Genomic DNA, 19387 nt, shown 5'->3' on the forward strand with positions numbered 1-19387 from the left:
TAATTAATTACATGTGGATAGATTTTTTGCAAGGCTGATGACTAACTATGCATATAATAATAGTAAAATATGTAAAATGGAGGACTGAAACAAATTGGAAGGTATTGACGTCTACTTCTATTAATTTGCTACTGGACTGGGTATTTTACTTCCATTCACATGAAATTAATTATTATTCTATTTCCCATTACGGTATATTAAACGACAACAACTGATTATTTAATAAATTAAAAACTGGTTTATAATTTTAAGCACTACTAAAATTGATTGAAATTCCCAGCAAATTTTTATTATCTTATCTGACCTTTAACAAATGGTTAAATCTATTATACAATAATAAATATATTTGTACAAGATTTACGCACACGATAAGTGTTTTGTACGTTATATTTATTGTAGTACAAATCACAGACAGTTCGTATTCAATCAAAACACCAACAACAAGTCATCAAACTCGACTTCCTCTTAGTCATATGAATAAAACTGGTTTTGGTGGTTTGACGGTAGCGGATTTCTTAAAAATTGGCCCAGAATTCCCCATCCCGAAAGGGGTATTTACCATCGCGGCCGCGATCGATCCGAAATAGCCCCACTACAACAAGTTTCAAGTGTCTCTGGCCCGATTTAAAGCACGGACCGCTCTCACTCGCCAATTCTGTTGTGCGTCGTGCCACGCGATTCTTCGTGTGTGACTGTGATTTCCTTGGTCGCGATTCTTGAGTTCTTCGTCCGGTGTCAGGGGATATCCACAGGTGTGAGGTCTTTTTACTCAGGCGACGGTGTTTGAACTAACCGAAGGGAAAATGGGTTAGTGGTGACTGTGTTTGATGTTGTGTTTTGTGCATAATAATATTTTTTTGTTTTATTATTAATATTATTATTAGTTAAAAAAATATTTTGGCAATTTATGTTAGAGATTTTTATGTGTATGGCTGATTAGGAATTTGCGAGGCATGCGTTTTGAATGAGGGGTTGAAATTGAGTTAATGTTAGAATGCAGGGTAATGAGGGAATATTGTGCTTGCAGCTGAGATGGAGGCTAATCAATTTAAGGACTTCGGAAAGGCGATGATAGATTATGTATCTTCCTATCTGGAAAATATCAGGGACAGGTTAGTACGTTATTAATAACTATACACTTCATATAATTGGATTTTATTAATCTTTTATAAATAGTTCAGTTTTAAATAATTAAGTAACTAGACTAGAATTTAATTGTTTATCCTGTTCTATTCTTCCATTATTACTTAATGATTAGAATATAAATTTCTAGTTTACACCAAAAATTTTTAATTTTTAATTTTTTGTTCTTTCACATTTTTAGGGTAATTCAGGTGTGATAAATACAAAAATCATATTGAATTTTTTTTCAATTTTTTTTACTTAAAGTGGCTTATATTTTTGAATTTTATTCAATTTTTGATTATTTTTAGTCACGGTTTTTAGTAATTTTTTTAAACAAATAATTCGAATATTCCAAGTTTTAAATTTTTTATCGATAATTTATCCAATTATAATCATTTCAAGCCTTGGTAGACCAATATCAGATCAGAAATGTAAATGTTATAATGGAAATAAAAATAAACGAATATTTATAACTCATTTTCAGCAAAAATATATAAAAGGAATTTTACACATTATTAGGATAATTCGCGTGTGCTGAATACAAAAATAATATTCAACTATTTTTTCATTTGGTTAATTCACATAGATAATGAAATATTTTGAGTTTTTTGGTTTATTAGTTTACCTAAAGTAAAGAATTAACGACTAGCCCTATAAATATGAATAATATTTTGTTAGAAAGATGACTAAATTATACATTGATATAATTTGTTTTAATCAGAAGACAAATAATGGAGTTACAGTTGTACAAATTTTAAATTTCATTCAACTTTTGATTATTTTTAGTCACACAATTTTAGTAATTTTTTAACAAAAATAATTCGAATAAGTTTTACATTTTTAATCAACAGTTTATTCAATTACAAATATTTCAAGCTCTATTAGACTAAGATATGATCAGAAATGTAATTGTTATGATGGGAGGAAAAATAAATGAATATTTATTACTAGTTTTCAGCAAAAATATATAATAAAAATCTTTTTTCACACATTTTTCGGATAATTCGAATGTACTGAACACAAAAATAATACTTAACTTTTCTTCGTTTGAGAAATTTATCTAGATAATAGAAAAAGTTGAGTTTTTTGGATTATTAGTGTATTTAAAGTGACTTTCAAGATTAACGATTAGGTGTATAAATTTCAGTCATGTTCAGGTGAAACCTTTCGTCTTGTTCGTGTTTTTTATAACTTAAATTTATTGGAAAGAAAATCAAATTCGGATAAAACACATAAATTATATATTTTTATATGAAGATATCTTAGAATGAAAGAGAATTAATTAAAACTTGTCTTGTACTTTTGTACAATGATAATGGTTGATCTTTTTACTTAATTAGAACATTTGTGTTGTCTCAAAAACTTGTAAACGACTCTCTGAAATGTTTCTAAGCTTTCAAATATTCATTAAATTAGAGTCTTGTTAGACAATATATTGCTTTGGACTACTTTAAAATGTTCAATTGAACTGTTTAATAATATAGGATATTTTTATTTCAGGAAACAGATCCTATCCATTTCCATTATTTTTATTTTTTATCAGATTTTGCTCTGTTGTGGCTTTAAATATTTGTAATTGAATAAACTATTAATCAAAAATATAAAACTTGAGATATTAAGTTTGTTTAATGATAAATATTATACACAATTGGCAAAAGAGTCTGAATATTATCAAAAATTTTATGAAATTTGAACTTACTGAAGCAAGAAGATGTATAATTAGCTTTAAGTAAAATGTTTCGATGAAAAAATATTGCCATTATTTAGTTGAATGATATATATATATATATATATATATATATATATATATATATATATATGAATTTGAATAAATTGTCTAAAACAAGAATTTTTAAGTAACCAACCATTATGATACAAAAATGTAATTTTGAACAACGTTATATCAGTAATAAATATTAACTGTTGAAAAATAATGATAATCTTATTAATGAGATATTTTGAAACATTAAAATAATCATAAATATTTATATCTCTTGTTAAATAACATAATTTTATATGGCAAATAAATTTAATGATCAAATTTTGATTACTCCAAATTTAATTACAACAAAATAGTAACAATTAAATTTAATTTGATACAATCTACCTTCAGCAGTAAATTTCCTTTCATTTTAAATTGGACAAGGTAAAATTCAAAGGAGATCTCAGATAATTAATATTCTCCTATCAGTATCAGTTTTTTATACTAATTTTTTTTCAAGGTATCATACGATGCGAACGGGAAAACACTGTATTAAATTATTCTCGTAATGCATTGTAATACATGGAAACGAGTGGTACATATATTCATATCACCATTAACGAATTGTATAAATGATTAATAGTAAAAGTATTTATCTGGTGGCAAATCCTTGACCTCGCAGACAGTATTGATCTAAATAATATTATTATATATTGTAGATAATTAAATATTTATTGTTTTTGTTGCCATCAGGAGGGTTTTGCCAACCGTAGAACCCGGATATTTGAGACCACTGATTCCGGACAGTGCCCCAGAAAAGCCTGACAAATGGGAGGACGTTATGGCAGACTTAGATCGCGTCATCATGCCTGGGGTAAGTAAAAATCACACAAAAACTCCAGTCACTTAAATGTCAACGGGATAATTGCGCCTGCATAATTTTTATAAATATTCATGCATGCATATTTTTAAATTAAATTTCTATCGGTGGTGCTTGGATTGTGGTGCCATTCATAAGTGTAATAAAATGTTTTAAACAAAGTACTTTATTGTTTCAGGTGACACATTGGCATTCGCCAAGATTTCACGCCTATTTCCCGACGGCGAACTCGTATCCGGCAATTGTGGCCGACATTCTCAGCGGAGCGATCGCCTGCATCGGATTTTCATGGGTAAGCAACGACGCGAACGTTCAAAGACGCCAGGTCAATAAATAATCTTGCGGCGACCCGATTAATCATGCTCGAACAACAAGAAAGGACTCTTGTTCGAGACAGGACCATTTCCGTGCCCCGTTAACCCGGAACAACGGTAATGAACTGACGACTTTGATGATTTCAGATCGCCAGTCCCGCCTGCACCGAACTCGAAGTCGTTATGCTGGACTGGCTGGGTAAAATGCTCGACCTCCCCAAGGAGTTTCTCGCCTGTTCAGGCGGCAAAGGGGGTGGCGTGATCCAGGGTAGCGCTAGCGAAGCCACTTTGGTCGCGCTTTTGGGCGCCAAGGCACGTGCCGTCGACGCCTACAAAAAGCAACATCCCGACGTCAAGGACTCCGACATCGTGGCCAAATTGGTCGGATACACTTCTCGTGAGTTCCGACGTTAAAAAGAACAAAAAGGGATCGACAATTATATTTGTTTCTTGCAGGTCAAAGTCACTCGTCGGTGGAAAGGGCCGGATTGTTGGGTGGCGTGCAGCTGCGTCACCTGCAACCGGACGAGAACAACCGCTTGAGAGGCGAAACCCTCGAGAAGGCGATCCGCGAAGACCGTGAGGCTGGCCTAATTCCATTTTATGTGAGTTTCACGTTTCTAATTTTCTTGCATGTGCAATTCTCAACCTTGAAGTCGACTTATGTTGTTGCTAAACGCTCCTACGTCTTTCATATGTTGTTTGGATTTGAATATTTATTCGTGATGGGTCATAAAAATGGTCAGTTTCGTTTTATTTGTGGAGAAATCAAGGAACAATACTTCGAAATTGTTTAAATTGTCTTACGTCATCTTAATTTATTGATTGGACACATTACTTCATCTATAAATAATTAAATAATACAATAACAAACTTATATTTGACCATTGCCAGTTTCATCACAAGTTGTACCTTAACCACTCTACTAAAACTGGTGTCAGTAACTAAAAAAGAATAAAAATTACTCAACAATCATTGTAACATGCCATTTTGCGTAATTAAAGTGTTCATAATCCTGTTGATTTTACTTGCCGAGTTCAATAATCTCTTATACTTTTCACAATTCACCACCTTGACCCAGTACTACATATATTGTTCACTTTCGTTTCAAATCTACTTGAAGGCCACACTGATATTTCTCAAACGCCATTATCTCTTTCAAATCGTCAAGGTTAACCGGAAAAGACACCTCAACTGATAACAACAGATAAATTAAACCACTTAATAAATCACACCAATTTCGTTCTATTATAGGCTGTATGTACGTTGGGAACGACCTCTTCTTGCACGTTCGACTCCTTGGAAGAAATCGGCCCTGTTTGCAATGAGAACGACGTTTGGCTCCACGTGGACGCTGCCTATGCTGGGTCAGCTTTCATCTGCCCCGAGTTCCGTTACCTGCTCAAAGGCATCGAAAGAGCCGACTCCTTCAACTTCAACCCCCACAAGTGGATGCTGGTCAACTTCGACTGCTCCGCCATGTGGCTGAAGGACCCCACCTGGCTGGTGGACGCCTTCAACGTCGATCCCTTGTACCTCAAGCACGAGCAACAGGGCTCCGCCCCCGATTACAGACACTGGCAGATCCCCCTGGGCAGACGTTTCAGAGCCCTGAAGCTGTGGTTCGTTCTGAGGCTCTACGGCGTCGAGAACTTGCAGAAGTTCATCAGGAAGCACGTCGAATTGGCCAAGTACTTCGAGTCTTTGGTCAGGTCGGACGACAGGTTCGAGATCACGGAAGAGGTGGTCTTGGGATTGGTTTGTTTCCGACTTAAAGGCGACAACGAGACCAACGAGGCCTTGTTGAAGAGGTTAAACGGAAGGGGCGTCATCCATTTAGTTCCTTCCAAGATTCGTGATACTTACTTCTTGAGGTTGGCCATTTGCTCCAGATTCACCGAGAATGAGGACATTGACATTTCCTGGAAGGAAGTCAAGGAGGCAGCTAACGAAGTATTGGCTGAGAAGTAATTAGTTTGTATTTAATTTAGCATTTAAAAGACATAAAACAGCTACTAATTACTTAAAATAGTACCTGAGCTAATCGCAAAGAATCCTCAGTATTTCGAAACTTATAACTGTGTACGTTTCAGTAGTTAGTAGTCATAAACAAATGTATCTAAAGCATATGAAGTAAACGTGTAAAACAATCATTATTGTACAATAATATGAGTTAGTGATAAGTTTAAATTATTATAATTTATTGTATATAAAATGACCAATTGTATTATAAGTGTTAAAATAAATGTTCAAGCAGTCTCAAAGTATTTTAACTCATTGCACCTGTTGATGGTTAAATAGCACAAATAAATTTAGCTGGTCAGCTTAAAATAACTTCCCATCACACACAAGATAAAGTACTTAAATACGGTGGACTCACTAATCGTATATTTATGGCATTACAAGAACGTATAAGTTATCAAAAGTTTTGGTTAGTGCTTCGGTGGTGGTCCTCCAAACTTCTTGGTCAGCTGTAGCACCCTTTCTGCCTCCCTAATGCCGCTCAATCTTGCTCCGTGTACCGTACCGTGGTAACCTGCAATAGCTGCTTCTCCAGCAAACAACAAAATAGGAGGAATTGGGTCGCAAGGCCCAGGAACTGGGGCACTCAAATCGCATTGGTGCCCAATATGTGAGTTAGTTTTGATGTAACTTTTGGCCCCGCAGAAGTACGGGTCTGCCACCCACTTAGATCTTAGCACTGTTGATGGGTAAGGCAAGGTGGAGTCTCCAGTAAATTGACGCAAAAGACGAGTTATGTCTGAGGAGGAAGAGATATAATAAGTTGAAAAGTTTTGTAGAAATTGTGAGAGGAATTGCTACCTTTAGCAACATCTTCATCTGAGACGTGTTCCATCACAGCTGCCTCAGGACCTGACACTTTTACTTCTAAGACGTGTTTGCTGGATGGTACCTCTGAAATCTTGCTGATTCCTCTCGTCCAATCTGTACGTTTTTGTAGTTCATCCGCTGACCAAGCCAGGTTTATTGTTCCTTCACTCCAAACCCAAAATGGGCGATCATAGTCCAAAAATATTTTATCTACGTATGCGTAGCCTAGAATTAATATATTTATAAATAATACTCTGATGTTTTTTGAAATGATTAACCTAAGCTCTTGATGGCGTTCATCTTAACTGAAGGCAAAGCTGGACAAAACAGTTTATCGCCGTGCTCCTTCAACACTCCCAACGACATAGTAAGTATGACATAATCAGCGCAAATTTCCTCTCCGTCGCAGCACTGCACAACGGCTCTGGGTCCTTTAGCTCTTTCCTGCACAGTCCCCCAGCGAATCAGACCGACGGGCTTGTTAAATTTCATGCTGCACTCCGGCAAATTTCTAATCAAAGGTGACAGAACGCTAATAAAACCGATGGGAATGGTCGTCGATCCGCCCGGAATATTGATGGTGCTGCCGAAGTTATTGGCGCTGACTTGAGTCAAATCGTCTCCGGTCTCCGAACGAATGGAGTTGATCAGCCCGTAAAATATTCGCGAGGCGTCGTAACGCAAGTCCTCGGGAAACTTCTGAATCTCCTGCTGCACTCTGGAACCTATCGATATTTATAGGAAAACATAGTACTCTTTTATTAAAGCATTACTTAAAAAGTTTTGCAGGGAGCCGTGCTCTTTGCCATGTCCCATGCTGAACAGATTGTTGGCCTCCCTGAGAATGTCTCTGAAAACGTAGCTGGTCATGTTAACGACGGAGTTGTCGATGGCGCGTCCGTCGCTGGTGCAAAAAAGCCCGCCGCCCTCGTTGATCTTGTAAATGGGGTATTTGATGAGACCCTCCTGAGTGGCCAAATTGAATACGGGATTGACGGCGCATGGGCCATCTAGTTGTCCGCAGCCGAGTTCCGCTACCACGTCGCTCAGCCAGCAGGAATGGATCCTGCCGCCCGGTCTGGAACGTAATGTTGGTTGCATATAATACTTTGATGTTTTACGGCGAGTATCGAATAACTTACCGTTCTGTTGCTTCGAGGATTGTGAAATTGGTGAGGCCGCAGACGGCAAGTCGTTCGGCGGCTGATAGACCTGCGATTCCTGCTCCGATTATAACAACACTAGGTTCCGGTTTGCAGGGATCCACCATGCAGTCTTGTATGGTGCATTCTTTGTACGTTTCCTTTGGTTCCTTGCATTTATTTTCCTGCGCATTCTTGGACATGCATCTTACAAATCTTTGGAGTATACTTTGGTACCTAGACTCAATGAAATGGCAATTAAAGTAATAGTTACAAATCCTCACTTATCTTACTGTTTTTTCAACTTGTATATCTGGATTGTCTTGTCGAATAATTTTAGGGCGGCATTAGCCATATTCTACTGGAATTTTGAATTTAAATGGTAAAAGAAAAATAATCGTGACATTCAATGAACCGACATGTTGCTTGTTGATAAATTGATTTAGACAGTTCAACAACATTGTTCAATCTCTTGACAGTAGAGTCATGTCATTTGTAACATAATTTAAATTCATTTTCAAATTCATGTAATCAAAAATTATGGCTAAAATATTTAAGAAAATTTGTAGTAATAGTATCGTACGAAATGAAATAAATAAACTGTGGTAAAAAATTGATAAATTACTTGAAATAATTCGCTAAATTGGAGTTCCATAGGAGAACCTTCTCATGCAAGAAAAAACAAAAAGGAAACGACCCTGACGTTTGTCTCAGTCAATGCGTGCACAAACCAAGCGTCATAATTATTGGAGCAGGAGTAGCTGGTCTCTCCGCAGCTGAGAAATTATTAGCTTGTGACATCAATAATTTTGTAATCCTCGAAGCTACCGACAGGTAACGTTTAACAATTTATAAATCCACCTACAAACAAACCTTGCAGAGTGGGTGGACGAATACATTCCTGCTGGATGGGACCAGTGATAGCCGAGTTGGGGTGTGACATTATCAACGGAGCATCCGCCATTAACTCAATTTACAATTTGGCCGCCACGGAAAGGTTGAAAGTACTCAAAGAGCCACGACGCAGATTAATACTGACAAGTGATGGAAAGGCCATCGATGGATCAATAGTAAATCTAGTCTATTCGAGGTTCCTGCCCTTGCACATGGAAGCTAGACAGTTGTTCTGTATGGACGGTGACAAAAATCACGGCTCCCTCGGCGACTTCCTAAGTTCTGTTGCTTAAAATATTCAAATCTGAAGCTAATTAATATTTTTATAGACATTCGCATTGAGCAGGAACTGGACAAGTTCCCGGAAAACCTACAATACGAAGCTGAACGTGTGTTCTACAGCCTCTTCAACTCCCTGACGACTAGCATAGGCGAAGACATCTTTGAAGTCAGCGCCTCCAGCTACGGCAGCAAAGTCATCCTGCCCGGTGGCGACTCGAGCGTCCCCGCCGGCATGATTCACGTGATCTCCCCGATATTGAAGATGATTCCTGATCAATACATAAAGTACAATCAGGCCGTCGGTACCATCAGATGGGGTGGGGAACAGCAGAAGGCCAAAGGCGGAAGGGTTTTGGTACAAACTTGCAGCGGACAAACTTATTACGGTGACTACGTGATTTTCACTCCCTCCCTGGGATTTCTGAAGGAGCACCACGAACACCTGTTCTGTCCTCAACTGCCTGATTACAAAGTTGAAGCAATTAAGGACTTAGGTACCTTGTTACTTTTGTATTTTTCGTCTTAATTGAGTTACTGGTTTAGGTTATGGGCACATCAACAAGATCTACTTGAAATACGACTCACCATTTTGGGTTAAGAGCACCGGAAACTTAGATTTGGGTTGGTCTAAGGATGAGCTGCGAAACGACAATCATTGGATAACGGGTATAACTTCAGTGAAAGAAATACCCAACAGTAACAACATACTTAAAGTAACGGTTGCTGGATTTGACGCTGAAATCATTGAGGAAGTGAGGGATGAGGAAATTGTTCAAGGTGTAACAAAACTACTACGTCGTTTTACTGGAGATCCATCATTACCCTACCCGTGTGCACTACTAAGATCTAGCTGGAGCAAGAATCCATATTTTAGAGGAGCTAACAGTTTCATAAGTGTGGATTCTAATATTGGACAACAGTGTGACTTGTCGACTCCCCTTGCTGACCCTGGCGATGAGGAACATCCTTCAGTTCTTTTTGCTGGCGAAGCAACAATCCCTGGACACTATGGCACATTACATGGTGCTAGGTTGAGTGGCATTAGGGAGGCGAATAGGATTGTTGAGCTCACCAAGAAAATGCAAGGACCTCCACCCAACATTAAACTAAAATACTCCTGTAGCTAATTTTTTCGTACTAAATAACTTTTGTAGTTAAGATGTAAATAATAGAAACCAGTAAGTAACTAACAACGTTTATTATTTAACACCATATTACATAATTGACATGAACAAACTACTATTATTTATTCTTTAATTGCGGCTTCCCTTGGATGGGTTCCAAAGACCAGCTCCAGCTGCGACAATATTTCATTCCAAGCATACGTGATGTCCTCCTTCTGCGTGAAAGCACTGCATATCACGAACCTAATTAACAGCTTGTCCTCGTGCATGTACGGAATCAGGAATATGTTACGTCTTTCTGTTAATTTATCCAACAACTTTCTGGTCAGAATGTCTTCACCTCTGACCCGGAAACAAACCAAGCCCATCACGCACGTAATCACCTCGAATCTGTCGTCTCCTTTTAACAACTCGGCGAAGTACTCAGCCAGAGAAATTTGATGTCTGATGTGTCTCCTCATGCCCTGAGCCCCGTAGATTCTCAGCACAAACCAGATTTTCAACGCCCGGAAACGTCTGATGTTCGGAATTTGCCAGTTCTCCAAATCGACGGGGTAATAGTGAGTTTGTGGTTGGATTTCGGTCTCGGGGACGCTCTTCTTGACTCTGTAGGCCCGCACGAAGTCCCTGGTGTCTTTGAACCACATGGCGGAGCAGTCGGAGTTGATCAAAAACCATTTGTGGGGGTTGAAGTTGAAGGAGTCTGCGTTTTCGACCCCCTTCATGTAGTGCCTGTATTCCGGGCACACGAACGCAGCACCAGCGTAGGCGGCGTCGATGTGCAGCCAAATGTTTTCTCTTTTGCACACCTCGCCGATTTCCTCCAGGTTGTCGAAGGAGCAGGTGCCCGTCGTTCCCAAAGTGGCCACCACACAGCACGGTATCAAGCCTTGCTCTCTGTCTTTTTTAATGGCTTCCTCCAAGGTTTCACCTCTGAGGCAATAGTGCTCATCAGTTTGGACCAGTCTCATTGGAACTGATGTGAGGAGGCCTGCTTTTTCCACTGAGCAATTGGCGTGCAAGGATGTGTAGGCTACAAGCTTTTGTTTTATGTCGGCTTCACTTTGGGTTGGGTCGTGGTCCAGTTGTTGTTTTACTGATCTGGCTACTCCAGATAAAACTGCCACCAACGTTGATTCACTTGCAGCATTCTACAAATTAGTTAAAGTCATTAATTCAATTTAGGGTAATTCAGTGATTTGATTGATTACTTGTATGACGCCACCTCCTGGACCTTCGGAGCAGTTGAGGAACTCCTCCGGTAAACCCAGCAGTTTCCCCAGCCAGTCCATCATTTTGACCTCCAGCTCAACGCAAGCCGGATTTGACGTCTGAAAAGTAACTTATTTAACAAGAAACATATGTTTAAGTTTTTGTTACCCAATCTTTGGAAACTGATCCCAGTCCGGCGCAGAAGAGCTCACCCACGATTCCCGGAAAGGAATTGGAGGTGGGATAAAACGCATGGAAGTTGGGGGAGTGCCAATGCGTAAGCCCCGGCACGATCGACTCATCGACATCCTGCAGCACCTTCTGCCAAGGATCTCCTGCGGTCGGCGGAAGGTCTGAGAAGCTCTTTTCCAGGAAACCAGGTTTTTTCGAAGATATGACTTTCCTGCAATTTAATAAATGCAGTCGTGGTAAATTGATTCATTGCGGTTGATTAAAATGATTTACGAGTGCCGTAATTACGCTTGTACAATTAATTATCCAGTTATACTAATGCGGGCGTTTGAATATTCTCAAACACGATGAAAAAAAAAATAATGGTGGAATACATATCAATAATTTATATAACGTCCAATTCAAAAAATGCAGTTTTAATAGACGTAGATATGCGTAACGATCTAATTTTTTCTGTTGGCAAAATATATAAAATTAACATAAATTATCCCATTTTGTCCTTGCACAATCCGAACAGACTTTCCATTATTAACATTCTTTTATTTTTTTTACAACTGCAGAACGGTCGAATTTAAATCAATCAGGTGTCAGTTGGTAAACATTCACCCACACTTCTTCAAAGCGTTCTTGAACACGATCAAGGCTACGTTTTCAATGTTCCCGCATCAATTCTCACTCTACTTCGATTATACACGGATCAATGATTAAATGGACAATAAACACAAACCAGGAACCAACAAATTTGTTGGAATAAGTTTTTAAGTAACTAAGACACTTAAGTACTGAATGCGTGATCACTGAACACCTCGTAAGTGGCCAATAAAAACCGTAATTCACTTCTAAATTAAAACAAACAAACAAAGCTGGCTGACCTGTCTCTGATGTTCTCCAAATAGTCGGCGATGTAGTCGACTGCGTTCTTCCCGAATTCTCTGAACTCGTCCGCGTCCATCGTCGAGGATTGCGCCGAATTAATGGACACGTTTCGCTTAAGACCATCTTAAGTAACAGCTTTCTCTTGAAGGAGCACTCGATGGGGCTCGGGTCCGACTTGTGTCATCACACACATGATGAAAATCCGAACGAAAGTGAATTCGGTCGGCGGCTATTAGAATGTGTGTCGTCGACCCCGGGGGGCAATTAATCAAAAAATTCAGTGCACTGAAAATTAGTTCCTGATTCGACTTAATCAGGATTCGATGATTAGGTTCTCGGGTTTTAGTTTTCCCCCCTTTTTCATGATGTGAAGAAAGTTCGTTATCATCAGATTGGCAATTGACTTGTTTAATTACCCTACTTAATTCTAGATCATAATTAATTAATTGTAGCCATTATAATTTCTAGCAATTAAGTAGTTTTGTGGCTGGGATTCAAGGATTAGTAGTAAAACGAAGTGGTAACTTAAAAAATATATATTGAGCCTCTTAACAATAAATAAAAACAACTATTTAAACAACCCACAAAAGTACTACTTTGATTTTTCCGTGTTGCTGGGCAATTCACACCGGGAATGCGTGATTTCCGTGGACAGGATCTTCTTGCCGGTGATTTCGGTGCCGACTTTGGCCTCCTTGACGATTTCGTTGGCGCACACCAAGAACTCTTTCCAGGCGTAATCAACGTCCTCCCTCCGCGTCAGCCTGCTGCAGATGGCGAAGCGGATACACATCAAGCCGTTGTAGTGTCCGGCTATCACGAATATGTTCTTACGTTCGCTGATGGCGTTCAGCAGCTGTTCCGTGAGCTTGTCGTCGCCCTTCAGCCTGAAGCACACCAGTCCCATGCTCGTGGAGCATAGCTCGAAACGTTGGTCCTTCAGTACCAGCTCCTCGAACACCTTAGCTAAAGAGATTTGGTGGCGTACGTGCTTCCTCAAGCCCTCCACACCGTAGGTCCTCAGCACGAACCACAGCTTCAAAGCCCTGAAACGACGCCCCAGTGAGATTTGCCAGTGGCGGTACTCCGGCGCCAACCCCTTGTGACTGTCCTTGAGGTAGATCCGGTCCACGTTGAACGCCTCCACTAGGTACTTGGCGTTTTTGACCCACATTGCGGAACAGTCGAAGTTCACCAGCATCCACTTGTGGGGGTTGAAGTTGAACGACTCGACTAGCTCGACGCCCTTCATGTAGTGCCGGTACTCTGGACAAATGAAAGCGGTGCCGGCGTAGGCGGCGTCCACGTGCAGCCAGATGTTTTCTTTGTTGCAAATTTGGCCCAGCTCCTCTAAGTCGTCGAAGGCGCATGTCGGCGTGGTGCCCAGGTTGGCCACCACGTAGCACGGGATCAGACCTTTGGCCCGGTCCTCGCGGATGGCGGCGAGCAAGGTGTGGCCGCGCAGCTTGCCGTCCTTGTCCGTGGGCAGGAGGCGCATCGGCATCGAGCCCAGCAGTCCGGCCTTCTCCACCGAGGAGTTGGACTGGTCCGAGGAGTAGGCGACCAGTTTAGCCTTGATCTCGCCCTCGGTTAGGGGCGAGTTGGCTTCCCTCAGGTCCTTGACCATTTTCTCTTTGGCCGCCAGTAAGACGATGAATGTCACTTCGCTGGCGGAGCCCTATAAAAAACGGGGAAAGAGCAGTTAATAAGGATAATTGGAGATTGTTATGCGTGGTGTTGTTACTAACGAGTAGTTATGTTAATGTGGTACTGTCATTTTATAATTACCGCAATTAATAACCGCGTATTTACATATTAATTTAATGGGTATTGTGTGGTTCTTTCTAATGAGTGAGTGTTTACCTGTATCACTCCTCCACCGGGTCCTTCGGAGCAGTTCAGGAATTCGTCGGGTAAATTGAGCATCTTTCCCAGCCAGTTCATCATCGCCACCTCCAGTTCTGTGTAAGCGGGACTGGCCACCTATAAACCATTAATTGATGGTCAAACATTTTGTTTTGGACACCGGTTTAATTAAAATATCGTGTCGAAATCACAAATATTCGTGTTATGTTAACGGTCCAGACGAGTGGTGCTTTCAATTAGTGAATATTTAATTAGATATTATAAAAATATTATGAATATGTAAAGAAAATGCTGTTAAATGATGATGAGTATTTTTTTTTCTCACACAACATTGAGACACAATTTCGAAACTCAACTTTCATCGTATCACAGGTGATAAGTTCAAAGAGACAAACCCAATTTCACATCTAACTGAGACGACCAGAAGCGTTTACATAATGCTAATCACAACCAAATAATTGAAATAATCTATAATCGACGTGAAAGTCCTAATCGGACGGTTAATTTCAAAATTGCGAACAATTATCTCGCGTTTTCCTACGAAAAACGTGCCCGTGTGTCTGTGACGCAATTGATCGGATGATAATTTCTGATATAACGTGAAAGTTCAGTTGAGACCTAATTATTGATGGCCATTTACCGACCCAACTGAGTCCGACGCATCCGAAACCGGCGCTCATCATTTCGCCGACGACGGCCGGGAATGAATGGGCGCTGGGGTAGTAAGCGTGGAAGTTGGGAGAGTGCCAGTGCGTCAGTCCCGGCATTATTATCCTGTCGACGTCCTGCAACACTTCCTGCCACGACTCGCCCTCTTCCGGCGCCTCTTTCGGCAGCAGGTCTTCCAAATAGCCCGGCTTGACTGACGGCAGGACTGGTCTGAAACGAAAAAAAATTCGAGAATTATACAATAAAAATATATTTTTTTTAACGTCGGCTTTTTAGAATGTCAGTTTAAATTGAATAAATAACTTTCTCCGCTTGAATTTCGATTTTACTAAATATTCGTGTTATTAAATATTTGGCTTGAAAGGTACAAAACAAATATTTAATAATTCAATTAAATCAATTGAATGTACAGTTATAAATTGATTGGCAACAAAATTCTTTTTTTAAATTAACATTCAGTTTACTTTTGCTTTGTGGATAATATAAAATATATCATTACTTTTAGTTGTTAAATATAATTATGACAATGACAATCCATAACATCTAAAAATATTTTCATAAAAGAACTAGATAAATTTAATTTGTTTGTTTACATTACTATTTTTAGATTTGTGTTTCTGAAAACAAATTAAAAAAACGATAAAAATATTTACTAATGTAGCTTTTTGTTTGCTTTTCTATGTCATTATTTATATACCTTCTCAATTTTCATAATTAAAAATACAATAAATAAGCCTTAAATATTTTGTATTAGAATTTGTTTTTATTTTGACACATTTACACTATTTTATTTTAAATGAAATCAATTTTTATTAAACGATTAAGTCTATTTTTCTATTCAGATTTATTAATAGTTTTAATTATGTGCGTATTTTATAAAACATATTAATTAATGTTATTTAATTTCTTTGTTTCCACTAATTAAATATTAATAAAGATTTTTAATTAATTTAAAATATTAACTTCTATTAATAATGTAGATACTTTTCCAATTCCTTTGTTACATATTATTGTATTGTATTTATTGACATAAAATAAAACAAATTTTTTACAAATAATTTCTAATATTATATTTCAAACAATTTATTTAAGTAATATTCTTACTTGTTAATAAATAAATTTGACCAATTAATTTAATTTTTTATAAAAATTTTATTATTATTAACATTATCAAATAAATTTACTAAATATATTAAATATTTTTGTTTTAATCTGGAAATAAAATAAATTATTCAAGTAATATTTCTGCTGTAAATATATAAATTTGAAAAATTAATTAATTTTTTTATTAAATAATATTAAATATTTTGTTTTAATCTTGAAATAAAATAATTATTTAAGCAATATTCCTACTAGTAAATAAATAAACTGTAAAATATTCTAATATTTTATAAAGACTTTATTATTATTGACATATACTTTTATTTATAATATATATTTTTTTAAATATGTTATTAATTTTTTTATTTAATTTATTTTATTTAATTAAATTGAATAAATTATTTAAACAATATTTTTGCTTATGAATAAATAAACTTGAAAAATAAATTTAATTTCTCATAAAAAATTATTATTATTAACATTATTTGCTCTTTTATTCATAAAATATATTTTTTGAATATGTTATTAAATATTTTTGTTTTAATCTTGAAATAAAATAAATTATTTAAGCAATATTCCTGTTTGCAAATAAATAAACTTGAAAAATTAATTTAATTTATCATAAAAACATTATTATTATTAACATTATCTATACTTTTATTTGTGAAATATATTTTTTAAATATCTTATTAAATATCTTTGTTTAAATATTGCTTAAATAAAATAAATTATTTAAGCAATATTCCTGCTCGTAAATAAATGAAGTTAAAAAATTAATTTAAGTTTCATTATTACATTATTCATACTTTTATTTATAAAATATATTTTTAAAATGTATTATTAAATATTTTTGTTTTAATCTTGAAATAAAATAAATTATTTAAACAATATTTTTAATGTAAATAAATAAATTTAAAAAATTTGTTTAATTTTTAATAAAACATTTATTGTTATTAACATTATTTATATTTCTATCTATAAAATATATTTTTAAATATATAATATACATTGATAAAATATAATAATATAATATGTTGAAATAAAATATTATTTAACCAATATTCCTGTTTGTAAGTTAATAAAAAATTATTTTAATTTTTTATAAAGACTTAATAATTTAATATAATTTTATAGTGAGAAATTATTATTAATATTATTTACACACTTTTATAAAAATATTTTTTGTAAATTTTATTGTAAACTTCATATAAAATAAAATATTGTAAGTTGTAAATAAATAATTTTTGTACAATAAAATAATCATTTATATTGTTATTTAAAAACATATATTTTAAACATATAATGTGTTATTAAAATATTATTAAATAAATAAATTTGGAAAGATAATTTAACATTATTCCAACATAAGAAAAAAAATTAAATAAATAAGTAAATAAACAAACTTATGAAAAATACTTGCCTATCTTTGATAGTTTCAAAATAGTCAGCGATGTAGTCCACAGCGGCTTTGCCGAACTCCCTGAACTGTTGCGTGTCCATTTTCGGTGATTTCCCTCAACAAATCAAAAATTCACACAAAAACCAAAATTCCCTCTTAACTTTCTTAACCGTCAAAAAAGTAATAAATCACTTTGCGAAACACTTGAAAAATCCACGACGTCGCTGGCAATCGAATAAACCGGTGATGGTAAGACGAAATCGCTTCCCGGACAAACGGGGAATTGTGGTAGGGTGGACTGATGGAACTGGTGGTACCAAGACAGCGTGGTGATCTTTTTATAGTTCTGTACGATCGTTCGTACGTCGACGTGCCCTTCGGAATGCCAGTCGAGCGGAAAACGCGGAATCCCCTGGCTTAATTTTTTTTCACGTTTTCGGGCTCTTTCCATTTCGTTAATTGCTTTCGGCCGTCGACCAAAAAACCTATTGGCCGGTACCAGTGTCATCTGGTGGATAAAGTCGGCTTTTTAATATTTCAAGGAACAATTTGTACGATTTGTTTTTATGGAATTGTTGTATGTTATTTATTATTTGATGATTTCCGGGTAATAACATTGAAATTTTGTCTTTTAAGTAATTTAGTATGCAAATAATTATTTTCGAGAGACTGCGAGGTTTTTCAATATTCAATATTCAATTTTGTTAAAACCTGAAATGTTTTGTGACACACGAATTTTCAATCATTTTGTCTTTTAAGTAACTAATTCATTGATACCCTTAATTCTTTCCACCATCAAAAAGAGTTATAACCTTAAAAATTGTTTGATGTAACAAATTATTTACTAAAATTATGACCCAAGGTAAAATCTAAAAAACTATTGTCACGTTTACATAATTATCATAGTTTCTAATTAATTACCACTAAAAATTCCATTAACTACACTTGCATAGTACAGTATGACGTAAATTAGTGATGAATCTTTAATGACATTTACTTTGATGCTCAATGAATATTCAAAGAAATATCAATCATTTGTTGATAACATATTAATTAACATACACCACATAATCACCATTATAATTAATATAATTTTTGGGGGGTTTTTGGAAGTAAAGAAATTAATAACCTCAGTTTTGAACTTATATTTGGAATTAAGGTTTATATATAATAATTAACCCAATTAACATTTTGAAGCTTCTTTTGAATGTCTAGTAAGACGTAGTCTTGGATTGTCATGAAGAAGCGAATGCCTTTTTTTATAACTAAAGAAAGTTTTTCATGTTTTAACAACTCTACTCTTCATTAACTGTCTTCAAACCTTAGTGGGCGAGAATTGTTAGTTAGTTAAAATGGATTAAAGTCGAAATTTTACATGGCATCCTCTGGAGTGCCACAAGGATCCAATCTTGGGCTCCTTCTTTTCTTTCTATTTATTAATGATTTACTGAATTTTATTAATCTATTGTTTGTTGATGATTTTCCATTCTTTTCAATGCTGTGCCAGATTGAGAGGATTTACAATTGCAAATTGTGATACTGTCTGTTAGGTGTGGAAGAAATAATTTAAATATTAATATGTCTGTAACAGATTTAAGAGTTCTGTTTGAATATAAACTAACTTTAGATATATTATAAAATGTCTAGTTTTCCATATGTCTCTTGAATTATTATTTTATTACAGCTTTGCTACATTGAAACTGGATTATTATTCTTCAGTTTGTGACCAATGATTGATCTTCATTTATTGGAGCGTAGAAGAATAACAAATGGTTTA

General features: G+C 36.1%; 5 protein-coding genes across 6 annotated transcripts; 2 read left to right on the forward strand and 3 right to left on the reverse strand.

Moving 5' to 3' along the window:
- The first annotated feature begins 426 nt into the window (after positions 1-426).
- On the forward strand, positions 427-6279 carry LOC109605737 (aromatic-L-amino-acid decarboxylase-like). Of its 2 annotated transcripts, none has more exons than XM_020022325.2 (7): positions 427-807; positions 1028-1112; positions 3581-3701; positions 3886-3999; positions 4169-4418; positions 4478-4626; positions 5276-6279. In XM_020022325.2, exons 1-7 carry the CDS (start codon positions 804-806, stop codon positions 5990-5992), a joined length of 1440 nt encoding a protein of 479 aa, XP_019877884.2. In that variant the 5' UTR covers positions 427-803; the 3' UTR covers positions 5993-6279. The 2 variants fall into 2 exon arrangements, with proteins under 2 accessions (XP_019877884.2, XP_049822682.1); XM_049966725.1 differs by having other exon boundaries at positions 427-752.
- Positions 6280-6387: 108 nt separating this feature from the next.
- Positions 6388-8421, reverse strand: LOC109605742 (protein anon-37Cs). The gene is made up of 6 exons (XM_020022331.2): positions 8289-8421; positions 7996-8232; positions 7627-7931; positions 7132-7578; positions 6845-7078; positions 6388-6782 (listed from the first exon to the last, which is right to left on the reverse strand). The coding sequence occupies exons 1-6, from the start codon at positions 8348-8350 to the stop codon at positions 6454-6456; spliced, it is 1614 nt and encodes a 537-aa protein (XP_019877890.2). The 5' UTR covers positions 8351-8421; the 3' UTR covers positions 6388-6453.
- A 48-nt stretch (positions 8422-8469) lies between these two features.
- LOC109605735 (peroxisomal N(1)-acetyl-spermine/spermidine oxidase) lies at positions 8470-10364 on the forward strand. Its single transcript, XM_049966628.1, has 5 exons — positions 8470-8600; positions 8653-8829; positions 8876-9168; positions 9219-9665; positions 9715-10364. The coding sequence occupies exons 1-5, from the start codon at positions 8536-8538 to the stop codon at positions 10296-10298; spliced, it is 1566 nt and encodes a 521-aa protein (XP_049822585.1). The 5' UTR covers positions 8470-8535; the 3' UTR covers positions 10299-10364.
- Positions 10364-12708, reverse strand: LOC109605745 (3,4-dihydroxyphenylacetaldehyde synthase-like). The gene is made up of 4 exons (XM_020022333.2): positions 12572-12708; positions 11676-11910; positions 11507-11626; positions 10364-11446 (listed from the first exon to the last, which is right to left on the reverse strand). The coding sequence occupies exons 1-4, from the start codon at positions 12649-12651 to the stop codon at positions 10418-10420; spliced, it is 1464 nt and encodes a 487-aa protein (XP_019877892.2). The 5' UTR covers positions 12652-12708; the 3' UTR covers positions 10364-10417.
- Positions 12709-13096: 388 nt separating this feature from the next.
- LOC109605738 (aromatic-L-amino-acid decarboxylase-like) lies at positions 13097-17949 on the reverse strand. The gene is made up of 4 exons (XM_020022326.2): positions 17632-17949; positions 15086-15320; positions 14439-14558; positions 13097-14253 (listed from the first exon to the last, which is right to left on the reverse strand). The coding sequence occupies exons 1-4, from the start codon at positions 17709-17711 to the stop codon at positions 13168-13170; spliced, it is 1521 nt and encodes a 506-aa protein (XP_019877885.1). The 5' UTR covers positions 17712-17949; the 3' UTR covers positions 13097-13167.
- Between the last annotated feature and the right edge of the window lie 1438 nt (positions 17950-19387).

This window comes from Aethina tumida, chromosome 4 (assembly GCF_024364675.1).
Source record: "Aethina tumida isolate Nest 87 chromosome 4, icAetTumi1.1, whole genome shotgun sequence".
Taxonomy (NCBI): domain Eukaryota; kingdom Metazoa; phylum Arthropoda; class Insecta; order Coleoptera; family Nitidulidae; genus Aethina; species Aethina tumida.

What these genes read in the sequence shown, in the direction of transcription:
- LOC109605738 (XM_020022326.2), bottom strand. Translation starts at nt 17,711, where the DNA reads ATGGACACGCAACAGTTCAGGGAGTTCGGCAAAGCCGCTGTGGACTAC. An exon ending in GATGCGTCGGACTCAGTTGG is followed by an intron (nt 14,559 to 15,085) that starts GTCGGTAAATGG and finishes AATGGTTTATAG; the next exon opens with GTGGCCAGTCCCGCTTACAC. An exon ending in CCGGTGGAGGAGTGATACAG is followed by an intron (nt 14,254 to 14,438) that starts GTAAACACTCAC and finishes CGTTTTTTATAG; the next exon opens with GGCTCCGCCAGCGAAGTGAC.
- LOC109605737 (XM_020022325.2), top strand. An exon ending in ATTGGTCGGATACACTTCTC is followed by an intron (nt 4,419 to 4,477) that starts GTGAGTTCCGAC and finishes TGTTTCTTGCAG; the next exon opens with GTCAAAGTCACTCGTCGGTG. An exon ending in CTGGCCTAATTCCATTTTAT is followed by an intron (nt 4,627 to 5,275) that starts GTGAGTTTCACG and finishes GTTCTATTATAG; the next exon opens with GCTGTATGTACGTTGGGAAC.
- LOC109605745 (XM_020022333.2), bottom strand. Translation starts at nt 12,651, where the DNA reads ATGGACGCGGACGAGTTCAGAGAATTCGGGAAGAACGCAGTCGACTAC. An exon ending in TTGGAGAACATCAGAGACAG is followed by an intron (nt 11,911 to 12,571) that starts GTCAGCCAGCTT and finishes ATTAAATTGCAG; the next exon opens with GAAAGTCATATCTTCGAAAA. An exon ending in GATCAGTTTCCAAAGATTGG is followed by an intron (nt 11,627 to 11,675) that starts GTAACAAAAACT and finishes GTTACTTTTCAG; the next exon opens with ACGTCAAATCCGGCTTGCGT.
- LOC109605735 (XM_049966628.1), top strand. Translation starts at nt 8,536, where the DNA reads ATGGCTAAAATATTTAAGAAAATTTGTAGTAATAGTATCGTACGAAAT. An exon ending in CTCCCTCGGCGACTTCCTAA is followed by an intron (nt 9,169 to 9,218) that starts GTTCTGTTGCTT and finishes ATATTTTTATAG; the next exon opens with ACATTCGCATTGAGCAGGAA. An exon ending in TGAAGCAATTAAGGACTTAG is followed by an intron (nt 9,666 to 9,714) that starts GTACCTTGTTAC and finishes TTACTGGTTTAG; the next exon opens with GTTATGGGCACATCAACAAG.
- LOC109605742 (XM_020022331.2), bottom strand. Translation starts at nt 8,350, where the DNA reads ATGGCTAATGCCGCCCTAAAATTATTCGACAAGACAATCCAGATATAC. An exon ending in ATATACAAGTTGAAAAAACA is followed by an intron (nt 8,233 to 8,288) that starts GTAAGATAAGTG and finishes CATTGAGTCTAG; the next exon opens with GTACCAAAGTATACTCCAAA. An exon ending in GAACGCCATCAAGAGCTTAG is followed by an intron (nt 7,079 to 7,131) that starts GTTAATCATTTC and finishes TATTAATTCTAG; the next exon opens with GCTACGCATACGTAGATAAA.